Here is a 27433-nt window from a genome sequence, read left to right as displayed (position 1 = left end):
TCCTCTGTCGTCCCCTTCTCCTCCTGCCCCCAATCCCTCCCAGCATCACAGTCTTTTCCAATGAGTCAATTCTTTGCATGAGGTGGCCAAAGTACTGGAGTTTCAGCTTTAGCATCATTCCTTCCAAAGAAATCCCAGGGCTGATCTCCTTCAGAATGGACTGGTTGGATCTCCTTGCAGTCCAAGGGACTCTCAAGAGTCTTCTCCAACACCACACTTCAAAAGCATCAATTCTTCAGCACTCAGCCTTCTTCACAGTCCAACTCTCACATCCATACATGACTACAGGAAAAACCATAGCCTTGACTAGATGGACCTTTGTTGGCAAAGTAATGTCTCTGCTTTTCAATATGCTATCTACGTTGGTCATAACTTTCCTTCCAAGGAGTAAGCGTCTTTTTATTTCATGGCTGCAGTCACCATCTGCAGAGATTTTGGAGCCCAAACAAATAAAGTCTGATACTGTTTCCCCATCTATTTCTCATGAAGTGATGGGACCAGAGTCCACAATCTTCGTTTTCTGACTGTTAAGCTTTAAGCCAACTTTTTCACTCTCCTCTTTCACTTTCATCAAGAGGCTTTTTAGTTCCTCTTCACTTTCTGCCATAAGAGTGGTGTCATCTGCATATTTGAAGTTATTGATATTTCTTCTGGCATTCTTGATTCCAGCTTACAATGTGCTAATTCTGAGTACAGCCCCTCTGCCAGCCACCTATTTCCAGGAATTGGGATCATTTCACTAAAAAGAACCTGATAACCTCATTCACAAGTGCTTCAGCTAAGTTTCACTTGGGACATTTTCATATGGCCAGGGGATCCAGTAGTCTTTTCTTAAGATTTTTTTTTTTGACGTGGATCATTTTAAAGTCTTTATTGAATTTGTTAGAATTTTGCTTCAGTTTTATGTTTTGGATTTTTGGCCATGTGTGATCTTAACTCCCTGACCAGGGATAGAAGCCACACCCCCAGCACTGGAAGGTGAAGTCTTAACCACTGGACCACCAGGGAAGTCCCCCTCTAGTAGTGTCTTCTGTGCAGTGAGTTATAAACCCTTATATTGTGACATGCCTAAATTAACAACGCATGCCGTATGCTGAGTCATGTCCAACTCTTTGTGGCCCCATGGACTATAGCCTACCAGGCTCCTGGAATTTTTCCAGACAAGAATACTGGAGTGGGTGCCATGCCCTCCTCCAGGGGATCTTCCTGACTCAGGGACTGAACCCGCGTCTCTTGCGTCTCCTGCATTGGCAGGCAGGTTCTTTACCACTAGCGCCACCTGGGAAGCCCCATCTAACTTGTGAAGAACTGTTAAACTTTTTCTGCAGTGACTGTACCAGTTTACATTCCTACTGGAGGTTTCAATTATTCTACATCCTCTTGCTTTATATTTTAATTATTTGATTATATTATCTAAGATGTCCCTTGCTTCAACCAAACAAAAAATAAATTTTACTAAATTTAATGTTGTTTCTTTGACATAGTAAAACCATGCTATAAGAATTTTTTTTTAAATAATAAAACTATGGCAGTTCTATTTCCTAAGTCAGTTATCCTGCAGGGCAGTAAGTATGCATCTTGGAGGTGACGCTCCTCTTTCATCTTCCAGCAGGCTATACTGTTAGAACCTGGAGCAGCTGGAACTGCCTTGGTAGATCCCTCTCCCTAGCCAGAGAAAAAACACCAGGGAAAATAGTGCTCCCACCTGCCCACTCAATTTTAAGAGAATTGATGGGAGAAGAGAGAAAGTCTTAGATAGGAAAGTGTGTGACCATTCTGTCCTAGAGAATTGAGTGAAATAATGGGAAAGTACTGTGTATGTGTGTGTTAGTTGCTCAGTCGTGTCCGACTCTTCGCAACCCCATGGACTGTAGCCCACCAGGCTCCTTTGTCCATGGAATTTTCTAGGCAAGAATACTGGAGTGGGTTGCCATTCCCTTCTCCAGGGGTCTTCCCAACCCAGGGATTGAACCTGGGTCTCTCGCACTTCAGGCAGATTCTTTACTGTCTGAGCCACCAGGGAAAGCAATGAGTAAGCTAAATACACTGAACAAATGCCATGGAGAAGAAAGGAAAGGGGAGAAGAATGATTAATTAATTACCCTGAATATTCAAAACTAGGATTAATTATGTTCAACCACAACGGTTTCAGAAGGGAAGTAAATACATTTGATAATGAAACTGTTCCATGAAAATTAAATAAAACAACAAAACAAACTTTGTGAAAAGATAGAGGCTTAAACGCTAACAGTCCTGCATGCATAGCTCTGTTTCCTGACACTGCCATACAGATGAGCTATCCACAGGGGCCGCATCCAGTTAAGTTCCCTGCCAGACCACATGTGCCGCAAATACTGTTCCAAGACCCTGTAAAGTTCACTTGACTTGACATTCATCTTAAAGTAACTGGATGTTTTCACTAAGTCCTTGTTTTAGTCAAACTTACAGTGTTTTAAATGCACCAAGAACCTATTTTTTAAAGCATACTAGAGTTATTTAAAATAATAAAAAAGAAAGAAATGAATAGTTCAGGGGAAATTTTGTGAACTCTCGGTCTGAACTCTAAGCCATTAAGCGCCTAAGCAGAAGATTTTACAGCTGTGCCTTCCTCATTTCTGCAGAGAACCATAAAGGAAGTCAAGCGTGAAGGTGAATTCCTTACATTTAATATTGTCCAATGCAAAATACTTTATTGGATTCTTTGCCAATTTCCAGTGTTAAAGATTTTTTTCCAATAGCTTATACAAACTGAGTAGTCACAGTTTCAGAACCATTTGATAATTCGTAGGTTATAAAAAGCCTACCAGACTTTTAAAATGTGTGTTCTTTGACACTAGATTATCTATGTGCTCAGTTGTGTCCAACTCCTTTCAGCTCCTTGGACTGTAGTCCACCAGGCTCCTCTGCCCATGGAATTTTCCGGGCAATACTGGAGTGGGATGCCATTTCCTTCTCCAGGAGATCTTCCCAACCCAGGGATCAAACTTGTGTCTCTTGAATTTCCTGCATTGGCAGGCAGGTTCCTTACCACTAGCACCACCTTGGAAGCCCATTTTATCTCTAAGGCAGCTTACTTACTTAACAATAGTGATCAACCAAGAAGTTTACAGACTTCTTTTACCATATTTTGACAGGCTAGCATCCATCAATAGTGATCAACCAAGAAGTTTACAGACTTCTTTTACCATATTTTGACAGGCTAGCATCCATCAAAGACAAGACATTTATTTAGTAAAGGGTTTAAGATGCTCTAGGGTGGAGAAATCACTGAATTTCTGAAGCTCTTCAAATAGGTAAGTGCTTTGAAAATAACAAGTGTACTTTGGAGAAGGATGAAGTGAAGTGAAATTCTCTCTGTTGTGTCTGACTCTTTGTGACCCCATGGACTGTACAGTCCATGGAATTCTCCAGGTCAGAATACTGGAGTACCAGGTAGCCATTCCCTTCTCCAGGGGATCTTCCCAACCCAGGGATCAGACCCAGGTCTAATGCATTGTGGGCAGATTCTTTACCATCTGAGCCACCAAGGATGCATGGCCTCAAAGCAGAGGTTCAAAAGGGAAGACTCCAGAAAGCTGGGCAAGGCGTTCTTTTCCCTCCACCTAAGTGTTTACAAGTGTGTGCAAAATACAGTGCCCCCCAGTCCAGAACCTAGTCCCCAGGAAGACCAGCAAATATTTAGGCTTTACAAAAAAATAAAAGGTAACATTTTAGAAACACAACTCAACCACCTAGCCCATTCCACTTATTTACTTATGAAGTTCATTTGTCTGTTCTATAAAATTGTCTTTTGTATGCCTTTGCAAGTTTTCATTCTTAATCATATCAACGGCCTTTGTTTTCTTTCCTTACTGTCTATGCCACCCAATTCAAAAAGCAGCTGTCAACTGCCTGCGCTCAGTTATGCTTTGGTCAGAGAGCAAGGTTGTCTCTTCACAAGATACTGAGTCCCCAGCCCCCTTTCAGCAGTGATAACAAGTGTCCAGGACTGTTGACAGCAGATGGTCCACATGACAGGCTATAGGGGAGGTTGTACGTTGAAGGGCACGTGGCTGCAGTGTGCCTGCCTTCCCCTCCATGACCTGGTGCTCCAGGAAGAACGTTGTCCTTTCCTTCCCAAAACCCCTTTCCTTCTAGCCTTCCCCTCCCACTTCAATTGCTCCTCTTCTTCCTTCTCTTCTAACCCTGAACCCTCAAGCACACATTGGGCACTTGTATGTGATTTCATTTGGCTTTTGTTTCTGTTTTGTCACGAGTTGAGGATGGGAGAGTGTGACTGGTGAGAGAGGGGAAGAAGGCAAATGACTATTTCAGTGGCAGCAGCTGCTTGATGTCTGTGTCCTGCCCCGGAAGATTGTCTTCCTCCAAAGGGAGAGCCCCTGGGCAGGGAAGGGGGCCCGGCCAGTCTGGCTGCAGAGTCAGTCATGGTCACTGTCAAAGGCGATGTGGGGCAACCAGCAGAGCCTCCCAGCCATTTGTGATCCTTCTGTCATCATAGGATTGAACATAAATCGACTTTTCAAAACTTGAATTGTAATAAAACTCTCTTCAAGCTTTCTTGGAGTAATAATTTCAGTAAGAATACTAATTTATTTTTAATTTTTATTACCAGTTTATAGTCCACCAGAAATTTGGGCAGGTTTAGCATTTAGATGTAGTATTTTATATATGTATTTGAAATCTCTCTTAGTTCTTCAAGGGTTCATGAACCATTATTATATTCTTCGGAGGCCATAATTAACACTCATATCCTTCTAGCACCCTCCAGAACTTGGCTCACAGGACTAACACCAAGTGACACTCTTCATCTGTAGTTGTGCTAGAGCTGATCGGAGAACCTAACGCTATGGAAAGCCAACTTTTCAGTGCTTACATATAGCTGTGTTTCTCTACAGCAGTGGCTGTCTCAACCTGGGCTGCATATTTCAAGCAATGGGTGAACTTTAAAAAATCTCAATGCCGATGCTGCACCCCTGCTACATTTGGTCAAGCCTCTGGAAGTAGACCAAGGGATCAGTATCTTTCACAATTCCTCGGTTGATTCTGATGTGCAGCCACAGTTAGGAAATCCTGCTCTTAGGGCTTGCCAGGTTACAGATAACCGAGAGTTTAGTTAGAGCACGTCTGTTTGCTTATCATCTTTCATTTCTGGGGATTTTTGAGAAGCAAAAGAGAATTATCTAACAAAAAAGCTACTATTTTTTGCTAGTACCAAGAGTTTAGATAAAATCACATAGATTTGTGTTTTAATCCCATCTGCATACAACAGTAATATAAATATGGGCAGCTCACTTCTCTGAACTCCAGTTTTACCCATTTCTAAGTGTAAATAGTACCTGCCTTCTAGAGCTGTTATTAGTGTTAAAGGAGATTATATAAGCATGATATTATCAACATGATGTAATATATAGCATGATGTATGTAAACTAGTAATAATAACTAAGTATGTCATTACAGTTATTTTCAAAATGGAACTCCAAAGAGAATAAAAATGAATCCCAAATGTATTATTAATATTTTTGAATCTTGAGCAGTGTTAATACTAACATTTCTTCAGGAGGCAGGACCACTTGAGTTGAAATAGTCATTTGTCTTAGTGAGAATTAATTTCTCACTAAGGGTCAAAGGTGGTTTCTCCTGTCCCTTGCAACATTAAGAGATGCTGTAAATGGATAGTGTACTACACTGTCTTCAGGGCTATACTAAAAAAAAAAAAAATCACGAACAGGTAAGAAGTATTTCTACTTTAGAAATGACTGTATGTGGCTCATCAAAGAGGAACTCAGAGAGTATCATAACCATTGGTCGTCTTCATAGTGAAACACAGAACAAGTTTCTACTGGGATTTTTAGATCTAATAGGTGCTCATTTTAAGGTTAGGCCAGTACCTCTCAGATTTGGAAAAGCTCAGTATGACTCTAAGGAACTGGACTTAGGAATGCTGAATGTCTTCAACCACAGTGGTAACAGCTGAAGCAGGAGGAAACTAAGAAAAAGAGAAGCAGCCAGCTATACTGCAGTTCTTCTTGCCTCCAAAAGGGAATTTACCCCCTTTCCTATGCTCATGGTGACATATTCTATTTGTGACTTATGTCATTCTTAAATGGTTCTTTGAAGTTCTGATGTGCTCAGTGACTCCTTGCAACCCCATGGACTGTAGCCTGCGAGGCTCCTCTGTCCATGGGGATTCTCCAAGCAAGAATACTGGAGGGAAGTGCCATGCCCTCCTCCAGGGGATCTTCCCAACCTAGAAATTGAACCCAGGTCTCCTGCATTGCAGGCGGATTCTTTACCATCTGAGCCACCAGAGAAGCCCAATATATTAGATTTATTCCTTATATATCAACAACATTCAAACATTTACTATGGTTAGTATTTTTCCCTATCCTTCCTCCACATGGACTTAGCAGGTGGGCCTGCTTCAGATTCTCTCACAGGGCTGTGCTCAAAGTGCCAGCAAGGGCTGTGGTCTCATCTGTGGTGTGGACTGGGGAAGGATCGGTTTCCACACTCACTGAGCAATTGTTTCCCAGGATTCAGCTCTTGAAGGGTTGTTAGACTGAGGGCCTCAACTTCTTGCTAATTGTGGACCAGAGGCCACCCTCAGTTCTTTGCTGTGTAGTTCTCACCACCATGGCAGCTTGCTTCAGCAAAACCGGCAAGAGACTCAGCCAGCCAGCAAGACAGAAGTCACAGTCTTTTGTATTCTAATCCCAGATGCGATATCCCCTCAATGCTGTTATATTCCACAGATTCAAGCAAGTTGCTCAAGGGGAGAACATACTTAAGGTTGTGGATAACAGGAGCCTGGGATCCATGGGGCCACAGCACCTAACAGCACACACCCAGCCATAAAAGAAAGGAAAGAAGGAAGGCAAGGAAGAGGCTGCAAGGAAGAAGGAAGAAAAAAAAAAAAAGGAAGGCAGGGAAAGGAAGACAGGCAATGAAAGACAGACATTTAAAAAAAGACCAAAAAAGTAGCTTTGCTGCACTGCGTCTACAGCAGGATTCCTCTGTGGGCATGTTATTTCATCACATTAGCACCACAACTATGAATTTCCTATTTCTTACTTAAAATGGAAGATAATATGGGGGCTTTCTATACATCTGGAGTTAAAAGGAAACAGAATAATCAGGAACAGTAAGTTGAAGCAAGCAAAATGTGTTTCAAATTAATTCTTTCAAGTTCTTTTCCCCCAAGCTAGCAATTTTTTTCCTTCATGTTTCAAGTTTTCTGATTGGATTTATTCTTTTTACCAGTATGTGGCAGGCTTATTGCACAGAGGCTATAGGAACCTGAATGGTGTTTGCATTTGGTGTTCTCTGGCAGTTTCGGCTCAAATGCCAAAATTATATTTTGATCATGTGCATTGTTATTAACAGCTGTTTATGTCACTTAAGGGCTTTCCGGGTGACTTAGCTAGTAAAGAATCAGCCTGCAATGCAGGAGACCCCAGTTCAATTCCTGAGTCGGGAAGATCCCCTGGAGAAGGGATAGGCTGCCCACTCCAGTATTCATGGGCTTCCCTGGTGGCTCAGATGGTAAAGAATCTGCCTGCAATGTGGGAAACATGGGTTCGATCCCTGGGTTGGGAGGATCCCCTTGAGGAGGGTATGGCAACCCACTCCAGTATTCTTGCCTGGAGAATCCCCATGGACAGAGGAGCCTCGCGGGCTGCAGTTCACGGGGTCGCAAAGAATCAGACACAACTGAGCAACTAAGCACAGCACAGCACATGTCACTTAACTGTAAAAGTGACGTCATAAAGTTTAAGAAAGAGTTCATCTATTCCAGCCTCTCTATTGAGGAAGTTGAGGCCCAAATGACTTGGGAAGTTCAAGGCTAAATATTGTCAGAGCTGAGACTAGATCACAGATCTCTCAAATTGAAATCTGGTGTATTTCCTCTCCTCACATTCTGTGCAAAAGAGCAGTCAGAATGTGCATTCCTTCCTCAACATTGCAGGTATTAAAACATGTTTATTGTTGTTGATGTTAAGTCACTAAGTCATGTCCAACTCTTTGCAATCCTGTGGACTGTGGTCCACAAGGCTTCTCTGTCCCTGGGATTCTCCAGGCAAGAATACTGGAGTGGGTAGCCATTCCCGTGTCCAGAGGATCTGCCCCACCCAGGGATCAAACCCACATGTCCTACATTGGCAGGCATATTCTTTACCAGTGAGCCACCTGGGAAACCCTAAAACATGTTAGTTGTGGCTTAAATGTGGTTTATTTAGCACTTATTTTCTGGAAGGATCTAAAAATAATGCTTCCAGTGCATCAGCTAATAGAAAAAGAACTTTTCCAGCAACTCTACTGTATAATAAAGTGTTTGGCTAACAAAACACACACTTTTTTCATTTGCAACAGATCATACAAGCTCCTATGCTTCAGTTAATTAATACTGACCACCATCTTCAAAATGGCTATGGAAATCAGAAAAAGAATTAAAACTGATACACAAAAATTTGTTTTGCCTCAGACCTACTGCAGATTTTATAGATGCAGAGGAGTCTGCTAATATCCTCACATCTAGGTGGCTTTCTCCACTTCCCATGTTAGAATTGATACATATGTATGCATAAGTTATTTAAAGTAGGTATCTATTTAATAAGTTTACTGGCTGAATCTTTTAAAAGAAGGCAAACGTAACTTTTCATCAAAAATTGGTAAAAAGAGAAAAGGCTCTGTGATGAATGCTGTGGTCCCCACACGACATCCCTTGGGTCCACCTGGTGCCAAGACACTCATCCATGGTGGTCAGCTGCCACCATGCATATCACTGGGCACATTTCAGGTGCCTGTCAAGGTTTCTAAGAAGTCTAGCAAGGACCCTCGACCCATGTGCAGGTGCAGCCTAGAAGTTCGTGGGCATTTGTACCTCCTGGACAGCCCTCAGCCTTGGGAGGTAGGAGTTGGCATATAACACCCTGGTCTTCCAGACAAGGATACCAGGAAGGCACACTCTGACAGCTTCTCAGAGGGACCTCTGTGGGGTTGCCCCCGCCGGCCACTATGGGAACGAGCTGAATAGCACACACCGTATTAGCTGTTCTCTGCTCCCCACATCCCTCTCTTCCTTTACCGGAGTCACCCTCCTAGTAAACTGCTGCTGCTTCTGCTGCTAAGTCGCTTCAGTCATGTCCGAATCTGTGTGACCCCATAGACAGCAGCCCACCAGGCTCCTCCGTCCATGGGATTTTCCAGGCAAGAGTACCAGAGTGGGGTGCCATTGCCTTCTCCTACTTGTGCCCAAGTCCTCATCTCTAACTCTGGTTTCTTAAACAGCATCCCCCACCCCAAGAAATAATGTTGGAAATAAAGACAAAATGGTTTGTTCCTGGAATCAAGGGCTAAGAGAAATAACTGACAACAGCTCTGAAGCTATGGCCCAGAGAAACAGCATTTCTAGAAGTGGTTGCTCTTGATCACTTTAAATGTGTGTCTCATTAGGACCATCCATTACCCTCCTGATTTCATGACTTGTCTTGTCTTTTTACTCTGCAGATTCTTCTGGGAATCCTAAATTCACCAAGTGCCGTTCACCTGAACTGGAGACTTTCTCATGTCACTGGACAGATGGGGCTAATCACAGTTTACAGAGCCCAGGATCTGTACAGATGTTCTATATCAGAAGGTATGGGCTTCATGCTTTTCTGATTTCTGTCCATGAATTTTCTGATGAAAATCCATTGAGTGTCATGCAGTGGTGGGAATGGAAATAATCTTCTTTGGTGATCTAAATGCATTCACCCATTCATTCATTTAAATATATTAGTTAAGCCCTTACTATATGTTGGGTACTATTTTAGATGCTGGAAATATGGCAGTGATGACAAAAAGTCCCTGTCCTCCTGAAGATTAATTTCCAGTGAGGAAAGACAGACAAAAATTTTAAAAATTAAAAAATTAAATTTCAACTGGTATATGGGTTACTGAGAAAAGTAAAGCCAGGAAGAATGTTCAGCTCAGTTCAGTTCAGTCGCTCAGTCATGTCCGACTCTATGCGACCCCATGAATCGAAGCACGCCAGGCCTCCCTGTCCATCACCAACTCCCGGAGTTCACTCAGACTCATGTCCATCAAGTCAGTGATGCCATCCAGCCATCTCATTCTCTGTTGTCCCCTTCTCCTCCTGCCCCCAATCCCTCTCAGCATCACAGTCTTTTCCAATGAGTCAACTCTTCGCATGAGGTGGCCAAAGTTCTGGAGTTTCAGCTTCAGCATCATTCCTTCCAAAGAAATTCCAGGGCTGATGTCCTTCAGAATGGACTGGTTGGATCTCCTTGCAGTCCAAGGGACTCTCAAGAGTCTTCTCCAACACCACAGTTCAAAAGCATCAATTCTTCCGCATTCAGCCTTCTTCACAGTCCAACTCTCACATCCATACATGACCACAGGAAAAACCATAGCCTTGATTAGACGGACCTTTGTTGGCAAAGTAATGTCTCTGCTTTTGAATATGCTATCTAGGTTGGTCATAACTTTCCTTCCAAAGAGTAAGCATCTTTTAATTTCATGGCTGCAGTCACCATCTGCAGTGATTTTGGAGCCCCCAAAAATAAAGTCTGACACTGTTTCCACTGTTTCCCCATCTATTTCCCATGAAGTGATGGGAACAGATGCCATGATCTTCATTTTCTGAATGTTGAGCTTTAAGCCAACTTTTTCACTCTCCTCTTTCACTTTCATCAAGAGGCTTTTTAGTTCCTCTTCACTTTCTGCCATAAGGGTGGTGTCATCTGCATATCTGAGGTTATTGATATTTCTCCCGGCAATCTTGATTCCAGCTTGTGCTTCTTCCAGTCCAGCTTTTCTCATGATGTACTCTGCATATAAGTTAAATATCTGCATGTGCATGAGAGCGTCTGAGGATGAGTGTGTGAGTATGAGTGAGCACGTGTGGGTGCATGAACGTCAGTGTGTAATAGTGGGTATAGTGTGACTGTGCATGAATGTGGGAAAGCAGGTGAGTATGCATGTGTGGGTATGTGTAAACGTGTGGGGTGTGTATGGATGCGCATGAGTGTATCTGTAAATGGGAGCATATGGGAGAGTAAACGTGTGAAAGTGAGCATGCATGAGTGTGTGTGCCTGTTGAGAGCCCAGGTGATACCTTAAATGAGGTCTTCAGAGACCCCTCTATGGTACCTGAGAGCAGAGACATAAAATAGGTGAGAGAGGCCATGTGACTATCTGAAGGAAAGACTGCACAGACAGAGGAAACTGCAATTGGCTGACATGGCAGGTTGGAGGAACGCAGGAGGCTGGCTAGGACAAGGTGGAAGACAAGGAGAGTGATGCGGGGAGAAGTCAGAGGGTTAGATGGGACCAGACCGAGACAAGCCTTGAAGGCCACAGCCCAGCCGACTTCCTCTGTGGTGCAAAGCCATAGGGTTTTTGTTTTTAAGATATGTGTAAGATGGTTTGGTTCCTATGTAGAAAGTCGACTTTGTCTCTGTTAAATTCATTATCTTCGATAAGGGACTGTGATACTTCTCTTTTCCATTTTTACGGGTATTCTATTAAAGAAGAGTGAAGACAAAGATCTTTCAGTGTAATCACCATCCAAGTCACTTATTGCTTGCCCCTCACTTGGTATGATTTGCATTTCTGTATATTCTCATGTTGCACCTTTATGCTCTTTAAAAGCCTAGGCTCAAACTCTCTATCATCTTCTCTCGTCCACCCAACCCTCAGGGAAGGCCTAAACCAAGAGGCAAGGTTAGTGGAGACCCGATTAAGTGGTGGTCATCAGTCCCAGGATGGTGCTATTGATCCCCCGGAGGAGCCAGGAAACTAAAGGAAGGGGCAGCAGTCAGTGAAGGGAGAGAGCTTAGGGCCAACCATCCTATATTTCAGCCTGGCTCCAGCCTTTGCTCCAGAGTAGTACTGGACAGATTAGTCATTCTGTCCACAATTCAGCCACCTCATACGCAAAATGAAGATAACAGAGCTTGCCCCATGGCTTCTTGGGAGGATTCTATTAACTAATGCATGAAAAAGCCTTATCACAGTGCTTGGTGACAAGCATAGTAAGTACTGAATGAGTAATAGCTGCTATTCTTATTATTGCAGTATGAGAATAATTTAAAATACTATAGAATTCCAGTTCCTGGGCTACAAAAGCATTTTTTTTTTTACTGCCTATGATTATTGATATGCTATATTCCATTTTTAATGCAGAGCCGGGTGCTTAATTTGCAAATAAATACGTTGAATTAACAACCAGGACGGGCCTTACTCCCCTGGTGTGAGAGGTCTCTCAAACATACCCCAAAGGGCACACAAGGATGAGATGCTTGGGCACCAAATGAACTTTTACCCCTGCAAGGCTGATACGCCAGGCTTCCTTGTCCTTCACCATCTCCTGGAGCTTGCTCAAACTCATGTCCATCTAGTCAGTGATGCCATCCAACCATCTCATCCTCTGTCATCCCCTTCTCCTCCTGCCTTCAATCTTCCCCAGCATCAGGGTCTTTTCCAATGAGTCAGCTCTTTGCATCAGGTGACCCAAGGATCGGAGCTTCAGTTTCAACATCAGTCTTTCCAATGAATATTCAGGATTGATTTTCTTTAGGATTGACTGACTTGATCTCCTTGCAGCCCAAGGGATTCTCAAGAGTCTTCTCCAACACCACAGTTCAAAAGCATTAATTTTTCAGTGCTCAGCTTTCTTTATAGTCCAACTGTCACATCCATACATGACTACTGGAAAAACCATAGCTTTGACTATACAGACCTTTGTTGGCAAAGTAATGTCTCTGCTTTTTAATATGCTGTCTGGGTTTGTCATAGCTTTTCTTCCAAGGAGCAAGCGTCTTTTAATTTCATGGCTGCAGTCACCATTTCCAGTGCTTTTGGAGCCCAATAAAATAAAGTCTGTCACTGTTTCCATTGTTTCCCCATCTATTTGCCATGAAGTGATGATGGGGCTGGAATGCCATGATCGTAGTCTTTTGAATGTTGAGTTTTTTTGTTTTTTTTTTTAATTTCAAGAGTTTATTTGAGCATCAGTTTGAATTCTTCAATGCTGAACTGAATTTGGTCAGAAAAGCTCTGAAGACGAGCTGGAGAAGGGCTTTTATAGAGCGACCTCAGAGGCAAAGAAAGAAATTACTTGATGGGGCTACAGTTTAAGTGGTGGCTTTCTTTGGGAAAGCATAGTTGGCCGTTTGTGATTGGACATTCTTTTTTTTTTTTTTTTTAACTTTACAAAATTGTATTAGTTTTGCCAAATATCAAAATGAATCTGCCACAGGTATACATGTGTTCCCCATCCTGAACCCTCCTCCCTCCTCTCTTCCCATACCATCCCTCTGGGTCGTCCCAGTGCACTAGCCCCAAGCATCCAGTATCATGCATTGAACCTGGACTGGCAACTCGTTTCATACATGATATTTTACATGTTTCAATGCCATTCTCCCAAATCTTCCCACCCTCTCCCTCTCCCATAGAGTCCATAAGACCGTTCTATACATCAGTGTCTCTTTTGCTGTCTCGTACACAGGGTTATCGTTACCATCTTTCTAAATTCCATATATATGCGTTAGTATACTGTATTGGTGTTTTTCTTTCTGGTTTACTTCACTCTGTATAATAGGCTCCAGTTTCATCCACCTCATTAGAACTGCTTCAAATGTATTCTTTTTAATGGCTGAGTAATACTCCATTGTGTATATGTACCACAGCTTTCTTATCCATTCATCTGCTGATGGACATCTAGGTTGCTTCCATGTCCTGGCTATTATAAACAGTGCTGCGATGAACATTGGGGTACATGTGTCTCTTTCCCTTCTGGTTTCCTCAGTGTGTATGCCCAGCAGTGGGATTGCTGGATCATAAGGCAGTTCTATTTCCAGTTTTTCAAGGAATCTCCACACTCTTCTCCATAGTGGCTGTACTAGTTTGCATTCCCACCAACAGTGTAAGAGGGTTCCCTTTTCTCCACACCCTCTCCAGCATTTATTACTTATAGACTTTTGGATTGCAGCCATTCTGACTGGTGTGAAATGGTACCTCATAGTGGTTTTGATTTGCATTTCTCTGATAGAGTGATGTTGAGCATCTTTTCATGTGTTTGTTAGCCATCTGTATGTCTTCTTTGGAGAAATGTGTATTTAGTTCTTTGGCCCATTTTTTGATTGGGTCATTTATTTTTCTGGAGTTGAGCTGTAGGAGTTGCTTGTATATTTTTGAGATTAGTTGTTTATCAGTTGCTTCATTTGCTATTATTTTCTCCCATTCTGAAGGCTGTCTTTTCACCTTGCTAATAGTTTCCTTTGATGTGCAGAAACTTTTAAGTTTAATTAGGTCCCATTTGTTTATTTTTGTTTTTATTTCCAATATTCTGGGAGGTGGGTCATAGAGGATCCTGCTGTGATGTATGTCAGAGAGTGTTTTGCCTATGTTCTCCTCTAGGAGTTTTATAGTTTCTGGTCTTAAGTTTAGATCTCTAATCCATTTTGAGTTTATTTTTGGGTATGGTGTTATAAAGTGGTCTAGTTTCATTCTTTTACAAGTGGTTGACCAGATTTCCCAGCACCACTTGTTAAAGAGATTGTCTTTAATCCATTGTATATTCTTGCCTCCTTTGTCAAAGATAAGGTGTCCATATGTGCGTGGATTTATCTCTGGGCTTTCTATTTTATTCCATTGATCAATATTTCTGTCTTTGTGCCAGTACTATACTGTCTTGATAACTGTGGCTTTGTAGTAGAGCCTGAAGTCAGGTAGGTTGATTCCTCCAGTTCCATTCTTCTTTCTCAAGATCGCTTTGGCTATTCGAGGTTTTTTGTATTTCCATACAAATTGTGAAATTATTTGTTCTAGCTCTGTGAAGAATACCGTTGGTAGCTTGATAGGGATTGCATTGAATCTATAAATTGCTTTGGGTAGTATACTCATTTTTACTATATTGATTCTTCCAATCCATGAACATGGTATATTTCTCCATCTATTAGTGTCCTCTTTGATTTCTTTCACCAGTGTTTTATAGTTTTCTATATATAGGTCTTTAGTTTCTTTAGGTAGATATATTCCTAAGTATTTTATTCTTTCCGTTGCAATGGTGAATGGAATTGTTTCCTTAATTTCTCTTTCTGTTTTCTCATTATTAGTGTATAGGAATGCAAGGGATTTCTGTGTGTTGATTTTATATCCTGCAACTTTACTATAGTCATTGATTAGTTCTAGTAATTTTCTGGTGGAGTCTTTAGGGTTTTCTATGTAGAGGATCATGTCATCTGCAAATAGTGAGAGTTTTACTTCTTTTCCAATTTGGATTCCTTTTATTTCTTTTTCTGCTCTGATTGCTGTGGCCAAAACTTCCAAAAGTATGTTGAATAGTAATGGTGAAAGTGGATGTTGAGTTTTAAACCAGCTTTTTCCACTCTCCTCTTTCACTCTCATCAAGAGGCTCTTTACTTCCTCTTTGCTTTCTGCCATTAGGGTGGTGTCATCTGCATATCTGAGGTTTTGATATTTCTCCTGGCAATTTTGATTCCAGCCCAGCATGCCGCATGATGTACTCTGCATATAAGTTAAATAAGCAGGGTGATAATATACAGCCTTAACGTACTGTTTCCCAATTTGGAACCAGTCCAGTGTTCCATGTCCAGTTCTAACTGTTGCTTCTTGACCTGCATACAGGTTTCAAAGCAGCCAGGTAAGGTGGTCTGGTATTCCCATCTCTTTAAGACTTTTCCACAGTTTGTTGTGAGCCACACAGTCAAAGACTTTAGCGTAGTCAATAAAACAGAAGTAGAGTTTTTTCCTGAACTCTCTTGCCTTTTATATGATCCAACCGATGTTGGCAATTTGATCTCTGGTTCATCTGCCTTTTCTAAATCCAGCTTGAACATCTGGAAGTTCTCAGTTCATGTACCATTGAAGCCTGGCTTGGAGAATTTTGAGCATTACTTTGCTAGCATGTGAAATGAGTGCAATTGTGCAGTAGTTTGAATATTCTTTGGCATTGCCTTTCTTTGGGATTGGAATGAAAATTGACCTTTTCCAGTCTTGTGGCCACTGGTAAGTTTTACATATTTGCTGGCATATTGAGTGCAGCACTTTCACAGCATCATCTTTTAGGATTTGAAATAGCTCAACTGGAATTCTATCACCACCAATAGCTTTGTTCATAGTTACACTTCCTAAGGTCCACTTGACTTCGCACTCCAAGATGTCTGGCTTTAGGTGAGTGTTCACACCATCATGGTTATCTGGGTCCTGAAGATCTTTTCTGTACAGTTCTTCTGTGTATTCTTGCCACCTCTTAATATGTTCTGCTTCTGTTAGGTCCATACCATTTCTGTCCTTTTTTGTGCCCATCTTTGTGTGAAATGTTCCCTTGGTATCTAATTTTCTTGAAGAGATCTCTAGTCTTTCCCATTCTATTGTTTTCCTCTATTTCTTTGCATTGTTCACTTAGGAAGGCTTTCTTGTCTCTCCTTGCTATTCTTTGGAACTGTGCGTTTAGATGGGTATATCTTTCCTTTTCTCCTTTGCCATTCACTTGTCTTTTTTTCTCAGCTATTTACAAGGCCTCCTCAGACAGCTGTTTTGCATTTTTGCATTTCTTTTTCTCGGGGATGGTTCTGATCACCACCTTCTGTACAATGTTATGAACCTCGAGCCCAAATAGCCCAGCACCATTTATCTGGAAAGGGTAGAATTGATGGGATTAGGAGTATTCAGAATATTAGTATTTGGAGAAGGCAATGGCACCCAACTCCAGTACTCTTGCCTGGAAAATCCCGTGGATGGAGGAACCTGGTAGGCTGCAGTCCATGGGGTTGCTAGGAGTCGGACACGACTGAGCGACTTCACTTTCACTTTTCACTTTCATGCTTTGGAGAAGGAAATGGCAACCCACTCCAGTGTTCTTGCCTGGAGAATCCCAGGGACAGGGGAGCCTGGTGGGCTGCCATCTCTGGGGTCGCACAGAGTCGGACACAACTGAAGCGACTTAGCAGCAGCAGCAGGGCTGCACCTAGTAGAGTACACACGTGTGGGGCTTTGCATCACCTGCTTACAGGAAGAGGCAGATACAGATGCACTTTCTGGCTCCAGTCACTGTTTCTTGGAAAGCAGTTCCCAGGTACCTCCTGGAACCATAGAATCACAACTCCCCGTCCCTGGCACACAATTGAAACTGTGACCCAAAGTCATCCAGAGGCAGAAGTGGAGGCAGGGAGGAGTGGGATGGGGCCACTGCACTCCAGGCCTGGCCTTGGTAGCTAAAGCACCAGGGAATCTAACCAGGTCAGGCTGGTCCACAGGACAGGCCCAGGCTGCATGCTTGGCTGGCTCTGTTTCCAGCCAGGTGAGCCAGTGGAAGAGGCAGCCAATTCAGAACAGTCTGTGCCACCCTGTGACGGGACCATGCCAGGTTCAACCTCGGAGCTGGGCTGGGACTCTGCAGGAATGCAAATTGCAGGCCTGGTGAAAAGGGGCCTCTAGGAGTCTGTCAGCCTGCTCTGCTCTCAGCCTGTTCCTGCAGATGCCTCATTTCCAAAGAAGTGGGCGGGTGAAGACTCGTTCCCAAAGGCTATATATCCCCACCCCCACAAACACCCCCTCAACAAATTATCCTGGCTTTTGACAAGAAAGTTCATTTGCCCTGCCAGGTTGTAGAGGAAATTAGAAAGGAAAATGAGCCGTGTTATTTAAAAAAGAAAAAGAAAATGTTAAATATTAAGCCTAAAACACATGATCTGGATAGCTTGAAAACAGTTGCCCTTAGGACATAAATGATGGTTTGTTTGGGTTTTTTTGTCTTCCAGTTAGGTACCTTTAGATGGAAGGCACGTCTTCTGCTCTTTATTCTGATTTTTATGGATAGGCTCTTTCTAGAGTTCTCAGCCCTGTTTCACAAGCCAGTCTGGGAACAAACCTAAAGCACTTAAGTCTTGGGACTAAAAGAAGGAGAGAGTAGCTTTTAGAAATGGGCTTTGGTCATCTGTAGAGAAATTCAACCCAGTGAAGGCAGGCAACAGAGCATCTGTGTTGTGTGTCCATTTGGCGTTTGTCTAAATTTAACAGTTTAAAAATAAGTTTTAAGTATGTATTTAAAATAAAATTCAACTTCAGTTAATGAGGGAGGGGGTTGGGAGTTGTGTTTTGAAGTGGCTCTTCCTGATCCATTGTGCTTTAGAGAAGTACTTTAAGTTGTTTGTTCTGTGGAGCTAATGGGTTGGAGATAATCTAAACAGGGCTTTTCATACCATCCCTTGGGGACCAGGTTGCTGACAGGCCAGAGTTGAGACACTGCATGCCATACACAGAGCTCATCTCCCATTACCAATCCAGACCTGCTAAGCACCGGCCTACGTCTTCAGAACGTTTTCATACTGACTTTAATACTGTCAATTTGTTAAATACATTTGACTATTATACAAAACTTGACTCCTTAACTATTATATGACAATCTCATTCCCTAGGCAATCTTGTAAAACCATTCTCTTTTACTACACTCGTATTTATTTTTGAAAGTCTATCAAGATAAACTATACCATAGTGCAGTGACCTACCTATCTGTATTTTTCTATCTTTTTCCTATTCTGAACACACACACAGTTTATCTTTCCTTCTACCCTCTACCCCCTTAATTTTCCCATTGGAGATGAATCTCCCTCTCATCCAAGGATATGGAACTTTTAAGAGCCTCAGCCAGAAATTAAGGAACAGTCCACTGTCCATGTTAATCCCAAGTTCTTTCCAACAGCTGATGAGCAGCTGTCTCAAGGACCCCTTGATATTACATAAGTGTCCTCCTAGTGCCAAACAGACCAGCTTGGGAAACAGCTGTAAAGAAGAAAATGTGTGTCTTCTCCCAGCTTCTCATCCCTTTCTTCCAGTCCCTGCCCTTGCACAGCCTGTGGGGTCCTTCTTGTCTCCCGCTGCCAAGCACACACTCCCTAGAGCGATGCTCACAGACCTCCACGGCCTGGCCCGCCAGCCACAAGCACCTCAAGGACACAAGGTCATTTCTTCCCCCTTCTGCCTCAGCCACACGTTACCTGCTTTATGTCTCCTTGATTTGTAAAACACCCTCTCAGCCTAGTGAAGAGTACGTAAATAACGAATGACGCCATCTAAGTAGCAATTCTAATTTAAGAAAGTTTTGCCCAGTGATTCCACTGCCTCTGTTCCCTCTCTTCCTTCCCCTATTGCCACCTTTTAAACTTTTACCCTTCTTCAAGATTGCTAAGAGTACCTTACTCACCCCGAAGCCGCCCATGAATGGTCACAGCAATCATTCTCTTTTCTAACTCCAGTGAGCACCACGTATGAACACTTGCCCACTCTGCTCTGTAATATGGTTTCTCGTCATTCCCCTGAGGCTGAAGTATTTCTTTAGACACACATGACTCCCCTGTATATATCAAGCACAATATTTTATGTATAATTGATGCTTATGAAACACTCATGTCCTGAATAAAGGAGACCAAAAAAAAAAGTACTCAGTGGATAATTTCTGAGTCGCCTTCTAGCCTGAAAGTAGGGATCAAGGCCCATTAATCCTTATGGCCACACAGTGCTAGTGTCAGATATGATACCTGCAGAGTGCTTGCATAGGAGGCACCCAAAGATGACTTGCTGAATTTACTCATTCAGGCAGGCAGGCAGATGGGAGGTTGGAGGAGAGCTGTGTCACATTCTCTCACATATTGCTGCTGGGATGGACTTGAGTCTGAGCCATCTTTTGATTGCTCTGCATTTTTGTTCAGGTCCCCTTGGCAGCTGATCAGGGTGAATCCTTTCCCCAAACTCCGACATCCTCCCCCAGTGACCTTCCTGCCATCTCTTTTCCATTCGACATCAGTTCTGCTGTTTTTTTTTTTTTTCTTAGTTTTATTTTTAAACTTTACAATATTGTATTAGTTTTGGCTCCAGTTTCGTCCACCTCATTAGAACTGATTCAAATGTATTCTTTTTAATGGCTGAGTAATACTCCATTGTGTATATGTACCACAGCTTTCTTATCCATTCATCTGCTGTTGTTTTAAGTCATCGAGGTAAATAATGCTTTCTGTAGAATGGGGTGGAGGTGAGTAACTCTAGGGTGGACCTTAGATATGGAGGTATAGCTTTTCTGATTTCTTCAGTGTTTTCCATGTGTCCATCTGTCATCTATGACTTGTTTCATTTGTTCTTATCTGATCCAAGATACAGAAAAGGATGAGCTCATTCTTTGTAGAGAAACACTCACAAAGGAACTGATAGGTAAACACATTGATTCAATACAGCCCCATTTTTGTTTTTCCATTCTTTTGATATTATAATTAAATGTCCATTCCCATTTACAAAATGGACAAGAAAAATGCTTTCTTAGTTTGGAGAATTTTTTTTAATTTCTGGTCTGGGTTTTAAATTTCTTTGGTTTCTTCTATGAGTAGAGGGGGAAAGGCTAGGAGTCCCATGTTTCTTAAAGGTTACCTGGATGTCCAGCATGTTTGAAATGTTACCATGGCTCTTTGTTTAAGAAAAGATATCAGGAATATGGGAAGGAGTTCAAGGCATCAGGAAAACTCCCACCCTCCACTGCCAAGCACAGGACAACCTTGCAGAGGAGATGGACATAAGATGCAGTGGTTCAGAGTAGGGTGGTAGCTGATTTTCCTCTTCAGGACCACCCACATCTCACTGTCACTCAACTTGAAGAACACCATCCATGTGTCGCCTCAGTTTCTTCCGCCATGAGTTGGGGAAATACCCAGGTCTAAAGACTCAGCTGTTCGCTGGGATTCTCTATAGTTTAGGAGTTGATTCTGCAGTGTTTTAATAAAAGAATATTTTTAAACCTCTGTAAGCCTCAGAACTTTCATCTGTAAGATGGGGGAAGTACCTACCAATGAATCACTTAAATTAGGAGCTGGCACCTTATATGCAGTCAACGAAGGGATACTTTTACTATAGACAGACATGCCAAAAGGCCTCCTCTCAGTCTGCAGACACTGATCGTCAGGCCACAGATGTGCTAGTCCTTGGAAATGGTACCACTAAGATACTTGCTCATAAAATACTCGTGTCCTGGTTTATTGAATGTGACTCTTAAGCAGCTTGCTTTGAATGGCACTACTGCATGATTTGGGGAACAATTCTTGCTTTTTACCCTCCATTTCAGGGACATTCAAGAATGGAAAGAATGCCCCGATTACGTCTCTGCTGGTGAAAACAGCTGTTACTTTAATTCGTCTTATACCTCCGTGTGGACCCCCTACTGCATCAAGCTAACTAGCAATGGCGGTATTGTGGATCATAAGTGTTTCTCTGTTGAGGACATAGGTAAATCACAGGTTTGTGTTTTATTTGACATGGCTTTAGATTACATAAGCGGGGAAGGCTGCAAAGTCCAAGTGCATGCAAGTAGGAAGACTTTGCCATTGCATTGCATTGCATTCTCTGGGTGGATGGAAGTCTCCTTTATAGCACATGAGATAAGCTGGCGAACAAGAAAGGGCAGGGGGAGCTCAGGTTGGCTCTAATATAGAACAATCTGGCAGGAGGTTTATAAAGGGAAGAATAGGAGTCTTATGGAGTCTTTTCCTTGAGAAGGTCTCTGAATGCCAGTTTGTATTCTTGTGTGGCACTACAAGGAAGAAACTCAATGCACTCTTAAGATTCCTTCTCTCCTCATGATCTGGTATGATGATTATATTCAGCTCTACTGAAATACATTGGCCTTGATCTCTGGCATTCCTATCATAAATGCCTATATTTTCTTTAGGTTTCCCAGGTGGCGCTAGTGGTAAAGAACTTGCCTGACTATGCAGGAGATGCAAGAGACACAGGGTCAATCTCAGGGTCAGGAAGATCTCCTGGAGAAGGAAATGGCAACCCAGTCCAGTATTCTTGCCTGGAGAATCCCACAGACAGATGAGCTTGGTGGGCTACAGTCCAAGATTTTCTTTGCCACAAGGCATAATCATTCTGGAATTTTACATTGGCAAAACAGCCAAAATCAGTTTAAAGGCATGTTTATAAGATCTCAAAACAAACACTGGAGAAATCAGTTCAGTGAACTAAGTGAAAGATTCAGGCAGCTTATCCCTTGCCCACCATGTGGACATAGGGGAAATGAAACAAGACAAAGAACCATAATTGGAATATTCGTGTTTGTACTATAATAGTATAAACAGCTAAATAGAATCACAAAAGGACCATAAGTAGCTGACACTGATGCCTCGCATCTATCCACAAAGCTTGTTTGTTGCTTACAGGAACTCCTTGGAGCCTCACTTAGATGTGCTGTTCTTGTGGTTTCCAGGCTGGAAGAGACCAAGAGAGGGAGGGTGGAAGATGCAGATAGAAACAAGTAAATCTGATAGACTGACTGTGGAGGGAGAAGATTGAGAAAAATGTAAAAAGCAGAAGATGACCTGTCTGCATGGTTTAAAGAAACTATTGAATCCAGAGAAGCTATCAGTACTTGAATATATGCCCTAAATTTAGTCATTTAGTCTAATGACTAAATGGGTAGGAGAAAGAATACAGTATCAAAGACTCGTGTTCTAAACCTGTCCTGCCAGTAGCCACCCGACTCGTTCACTTGGCTGATTTTCACTGAGTGCCTGGCTCCTGGCTGGGTGTGTTGGCTACAAAATGAGTAAGACACAGTCAAGTGGGGAAAGCAGGCATGTTTACAAATAATTGAGATACGGCCAGTAGGTGCTGGCCTCGAGGTGTGTGGAATGCACAGCAAGCCGAAGTGGTGGCCAGAGGTGTGAATGATTGACTGGGCCTGAGGGATGAGAAAGGGCTGCGCGGAGATGGTGACAGTTCAGTTACTTCTTAAAGCCTCAGCAGGAGTTGCCAGGTATACAAGATGGACAGTGTCTGCTAATGGCTACTGAGTTTCAAAAGTGATAGCACGGAATAGTCACAGACTCAGGAGCGGTTTGGCAGGCCTGACTGGTTGACCAGAGGAATCATCAGTGATTCTGTGTGCCCCACAAAGGAACCTAGACTTTACCTGACTGCCCAGGGGTACACTTGAGGATGTTTAAGCAGGGAAATGACCTCAGGATATTTACAAAGCATGTACCATAAATCAGGTATGCTAACTGTGCTAGATGGGTTCTATTATAATTTTCATATTACAGATGGTGAAACTGATCCCCAAAGCAGTTCAATGTCTAGCCCAAGGTCAGAACTACTGGTAGGCAGAGCTGAGATTTGCACGTAGGCAGCATAACTCCAGAGCCCACGCTCTTAACCTCAAAGGCATAGTGTGTATGTATATGTGTGCACGCATGCATGCAAAGTTGCTTGAGTTGTGTCCGACTCTTTGCAACTCTGTGGACTGTAGCCCACCAGGTTCCTCTGTCCATGGGATTCTCCAGGCAAGAATACTGGAGTAGGTTGCCATGCCCTCCTCGAAGGGATCTTTCCAACCCAGGGATCAAACCCACATCTCTTATGTCTCCTGTGTTGGGGGGCAAGTTCTTTACCACTAGCGCCACCTGGGAAGCCAGAGAGTATTGTACTAACATCTCAGGGAAATTCATCTTGCTGCAGTATAGAGGGTAGATTAGAATAGCACAGACTAGATTAGAAGGTTTTGTGATAATCAAGGCAAAAGATGATGACAGGCAGGGTTACCGTGATAGCAGGGAGGGAGGGAGCTGAGAATGAGAGACAGCAAAGAACTGGGGTGACCCTATAGCTCTGAAGATGCTGATCACAAGCTTCAGCTTCCTTGTGTATTATGCATATACTCTACTAGACCTCTCAGGGCTGGTCTTTGGATTTAAAGTCGTATATGACTTAGGTGTCTGTCATTTGTTCAGTTTATTCTGCGCTTCTTTGAGTCTCTTCCTTGGGCCAGGCAGCGTTCTAGGTGCTAGAGGCAGGAAGTGTCTGTACCAGGGGGACATTTTCTCAGTGCGGGTGGAAGGAGACCATGCTGGGAGGAAAAACAATGTGGAAAAATAGGAGAGGCTGCAGTGGGAGCATTATCACACATGGCCTCATTGAGACAGAGACACTTGAGTAAAGAAGGAAATGAGAAAACAGTCCCATGTCTATCTGATGGAAGAGGGCATAGACAGGGTAAAGATCTGGAGGTGGAAGCACGCCTTTGCTCACTCAAGGAAGAGCGTGGGGTAGTGGAAGGACACACGGAGAGGGAAGAGGAGCATGATCATAAACCAGATCCTGGAGATCAGAGGGTCAAAGCTATGGCACCCTTTAAGCTTTGGTGTGACTTTGACTTTCGTCTGGAGATAGGAAGCCTTTAGAAAGCTTTAAATGATGAGCAATGTGATCTAACTTAAGTGTTAGGATGACCAGCATGTCCACAGTGTTGAGGATTGTATCGAGAATAAACTGAAGAGGGACATGGACCACAGGAAGAGACTAGTTAGGAGGCTAATGCTTCAAAACAAAATGATAACGGCTAGGACCAGGTAAGAGCAGAGCAGGTGAAGAGAAGTGGGTAGATTCTGGAAATATCTTGGAATTACAGCTGACAGAATGTGAGGTGACGGGGGGGAAAAAAGTGAGTCAAGGAAGGGTTCACCATTTTCATCCTGCAGGAATGGAGTCATCAATAACAGAATTAGGGAAGGTGGAAGAGGAGCAGGTTACAGGCAGAAGACTAGAAGAGAGATGGTTATTATTATGCTCATCATGGTGGTACTGGGCATTCTCAAAAGGGACCCTGTTCTATATCCTCTATTAAAAGTGCGGGAGAGGTGGGGGTGTGGGTAAGATGCAACATGAGTAATAAGTTTGAGAAAATTTCCCTTTAAAAATATTTTTATAGTTCAGTCATATAAAGCGTTAAGCTTTGGTTTTCAGAACTCATCAATCCCCAGCAAAACTGGAAAGATGAGGTGTAGGTATCATTATGCGGCATATGTAGCTTAGCCATTTTGCAAATCCCTCCAATTTAATTTCCAAAATGTGGTCATGACTAATCAAATTGGGACTTTCTCTGTTTTTTTAAAAAGTAGTATCCACTCCACAGAAGTCAATAGCATGCAGTTAAGTGAAACACAGAAAACACTGACTCATCACCATCTGAGATCAGTGTAACGCCCTCCTTCTTTACCTGAAGAAACGATCACATGGGGCCAGGAAGACAAAGGGGTATTTACCAAGTGTTCTGAAGGACTGTGCTTCTGTAGCAGTGCAGAAATAAATGAGAAAGAAAATTTAAAAGGCCTTACCCCAGGTAACATACAGAAGAAAAAAGACTTCTCCACCCTCGCTCCAAAATGACCACACGTTTAAATACACTTGGGTCTTTCTGACTCTCTATTCCTTTCAGTTCGGGGTTAAAGTGAATTCCTTTGCCAAAATCCCAAAGTATTCATCTTATCAGAGCCAAAAGAAATGCAAAATGTGACAGATCTTCAAGAATGGCTATAGATCAGATTTTAAACTCAAAAAGGAATTTTTTATAGAGGCTTTTTTTTTCAGTTAATAACAGGTCATCCTTAATTTTAAAAATGATACTCTGCCATAAAGTGGAAGTGTAATGATGGGAATATTGGAAGAATCGAGAATAATGTATGAAGTAACTTAGTCGTCTTCGGAAAAATGCATTCCACTAACATCAAGCTATGTCTGTGTACTAATTCTCTGCTGAAATGCACAGTACAACCAGATCCACCCGTTGGCCTCAACTGGACTCTACTGAACATCAGTTTGACGGAGATTCATGCCGACATCCTAGTGAAATGGGAACCACCACCCAATACAGATGTTAAGATGGGATGGATAATCCTGGAGTATGAACTGCACTATAAAGAACTAAATGAGACCCAGTGGAAAATGGTAAGATATTATTACATCTCACATTGAAAAACCCTTTGACTTGACTTTTCTTTTTTGTGTTCAACAACCCCTCTCATTTCTAATTAGACTTTCTTTTGACTTAATACCACATATCCCAGTTCTAATTTCTTATTTGAGAAAAATGGATATAATCACTAAAATTTCATGTTGGAATTCTTTAAGACAGCAGATGCTTACATGGAGTTTTATATGGAAACCTATGGAAGAAAAGGAAAATGATTTCTCCAGTCATCACTGGTGTCCGGTCTAACCTTATAATAATATCACATTCTCTAGTCACTCAGCTATCTGTGAGGATGTGGCTAAACATGGGAAAGGTTATGATCAAGGTCAGTAGTGAGCTGTGGCTAAATATTCGCCCAGGATTTTAGTTGCCACTGTTCAGCAGACTCCCACTAAAATAAGTTCTTCAGTGACTCCACGAGGGAAACAAAGGGAGGGAACTGATCCCCTAGAGTTTCAGAAGGATGTTTTGTCACATACCCCAAGGAGAATCAAGCTAAGAGGTTTTTACTTAGGCAAGTAGCCTGGTACTGGGTTGACCTCTGAACTCCTCACTTCCTTGCCAAGGGCATGGGAACTGGGCACTGAGATAAATTCCACATGGCACACAAGAAGAAGAAAAGCAGGATTATCATGCTGCTTTCAATGTAACCAACTCTAAATCAGTTTAACCACAGCCACAGGCCTGGCCAAGCCAAGTGGTTTCTGGCCAGTCACCAGGTCGTGCCCAGCATCCTGGCATGGCCTCACTCCTAGAATTGAGACACCAGGCCCTGTCCATTCAGTGAACTGCTGAAAACGGAGCCAGTTTTGTCATTACAGGAAAGTTAAGTTTAGAGCACTATGAACAGTTAAATATTGGCTTCAAGGTTCTGTTTGTGGAATCATTCTAATTTAGATATCTGTTCCATAACTTGGTACAGAAAAGTTTGGCTGGATACTGAGTCAAACAAAGCATTCTAAATTCAAACTTCAGTCAAACATTTATTCAGCGGTATTGAAATAACTAGTATACACAAAGCACCGTGCTGGGCACCCCAGGGCAGCATTTTCCCAAAGTGTAAATTTTGAACCCTTGAGGGTCCCTGGGACTCTTTCAGGGAGTCCACAGGGTCAAGACTATTTCCATAATAATACTAGAATGTTCTTTCCTTTTTTGACTGCATTGATTTACACAGGTGGTACAAAAGCAATGGTGGAAACACTGCTGCTGCCTTCACACAAATCAGGGCAATAACTCCAGACTATACCGGTAGTCACTATGCTCTGCACCACTCTGTACTCACAGAAAAGAAATGGAAGCAGGCGAGGTGGGGGAGGCAGATGTCCTTGACGAAGCAGTATATATGTTTCTAAGTTTATTAAATCATGATTTCTGACTATGTAGCTTTTTCATATTCTGTGTACGCATAAAGCACTTTGGCTGCATTCGGAGCTGTGGATGGTTATTTTGAGCAAAGGCATTTAAATACCCGAGTTCCTGCTTGAACTAGCTGCTTTTTGCTTGGAACACCATTTTTACTTTGAAGGAACAACTGGTAAACTGATAGATGACTTTTCATATTTGAGTTGGCAAATATTTGGCAAATAGTTCTTGGAAAAGAATAAAGTGAGCTTAACA

At 42.5% G+C, this 27433-nt stretch overlaps 1 protein-coding gene and 1 long non-coding RNA gene across 6 annotated transcripts in view; one reads left to right on the top strand and one right to left on the bottom strand.

Moving 5' to 3' along the window:
- The window catches only part of LOC133233634 (uncharacterized), a 171385-nt gene that overhangs the window by 25268 nt on the left and 118684 nt on the right, over positions 1–27433 (bottom strand). The gene's annotated exons all lie outside the window — the stretch shown is intronic.
- The window catches only part of GHR (growth hormone receptor), a 310301-nt gene that overhangs the window by 256856 nt on the left and 26012 nt on the right, over positions 1–27433 (top strand). For all 5 annotated transcript variants that reach the window (XM_061393614.1, XM_061393616.1, XM_061393615.1 and 2 more), the window contains 3 exons: positions 9508–9637; positions 21131–21291; positions 25610–25788. In XM_061393614.1, the coding sequence (XP_061249598.1) occupies positions 9508–9637; positions 21131–21291; positions 25610–25788 (470 nt within the window). The remainder of the gene's footprint in view (positions 1–9507; positions 9638–21130; positions 21292–25609; positions 25789–27433) is intronic.

This window comes from Bos javanicus, chromosome 20, assembly GCF_032452875.1.
Source record: "Bos javanicus breed banteng chromosome 20, ARS-OSU_banteng_1.0, whole genome shotgun sequence".
NCBI lineage: Eukaryota > Metazoa > Chordata > Mammalia > Artiodactyla > Bovidae > Bos > Bos javanicus.
Note: the sequence above shows the minus strand (reverse complement) of the source record. Positions and strands in the feature narration are given on the sequence as shown.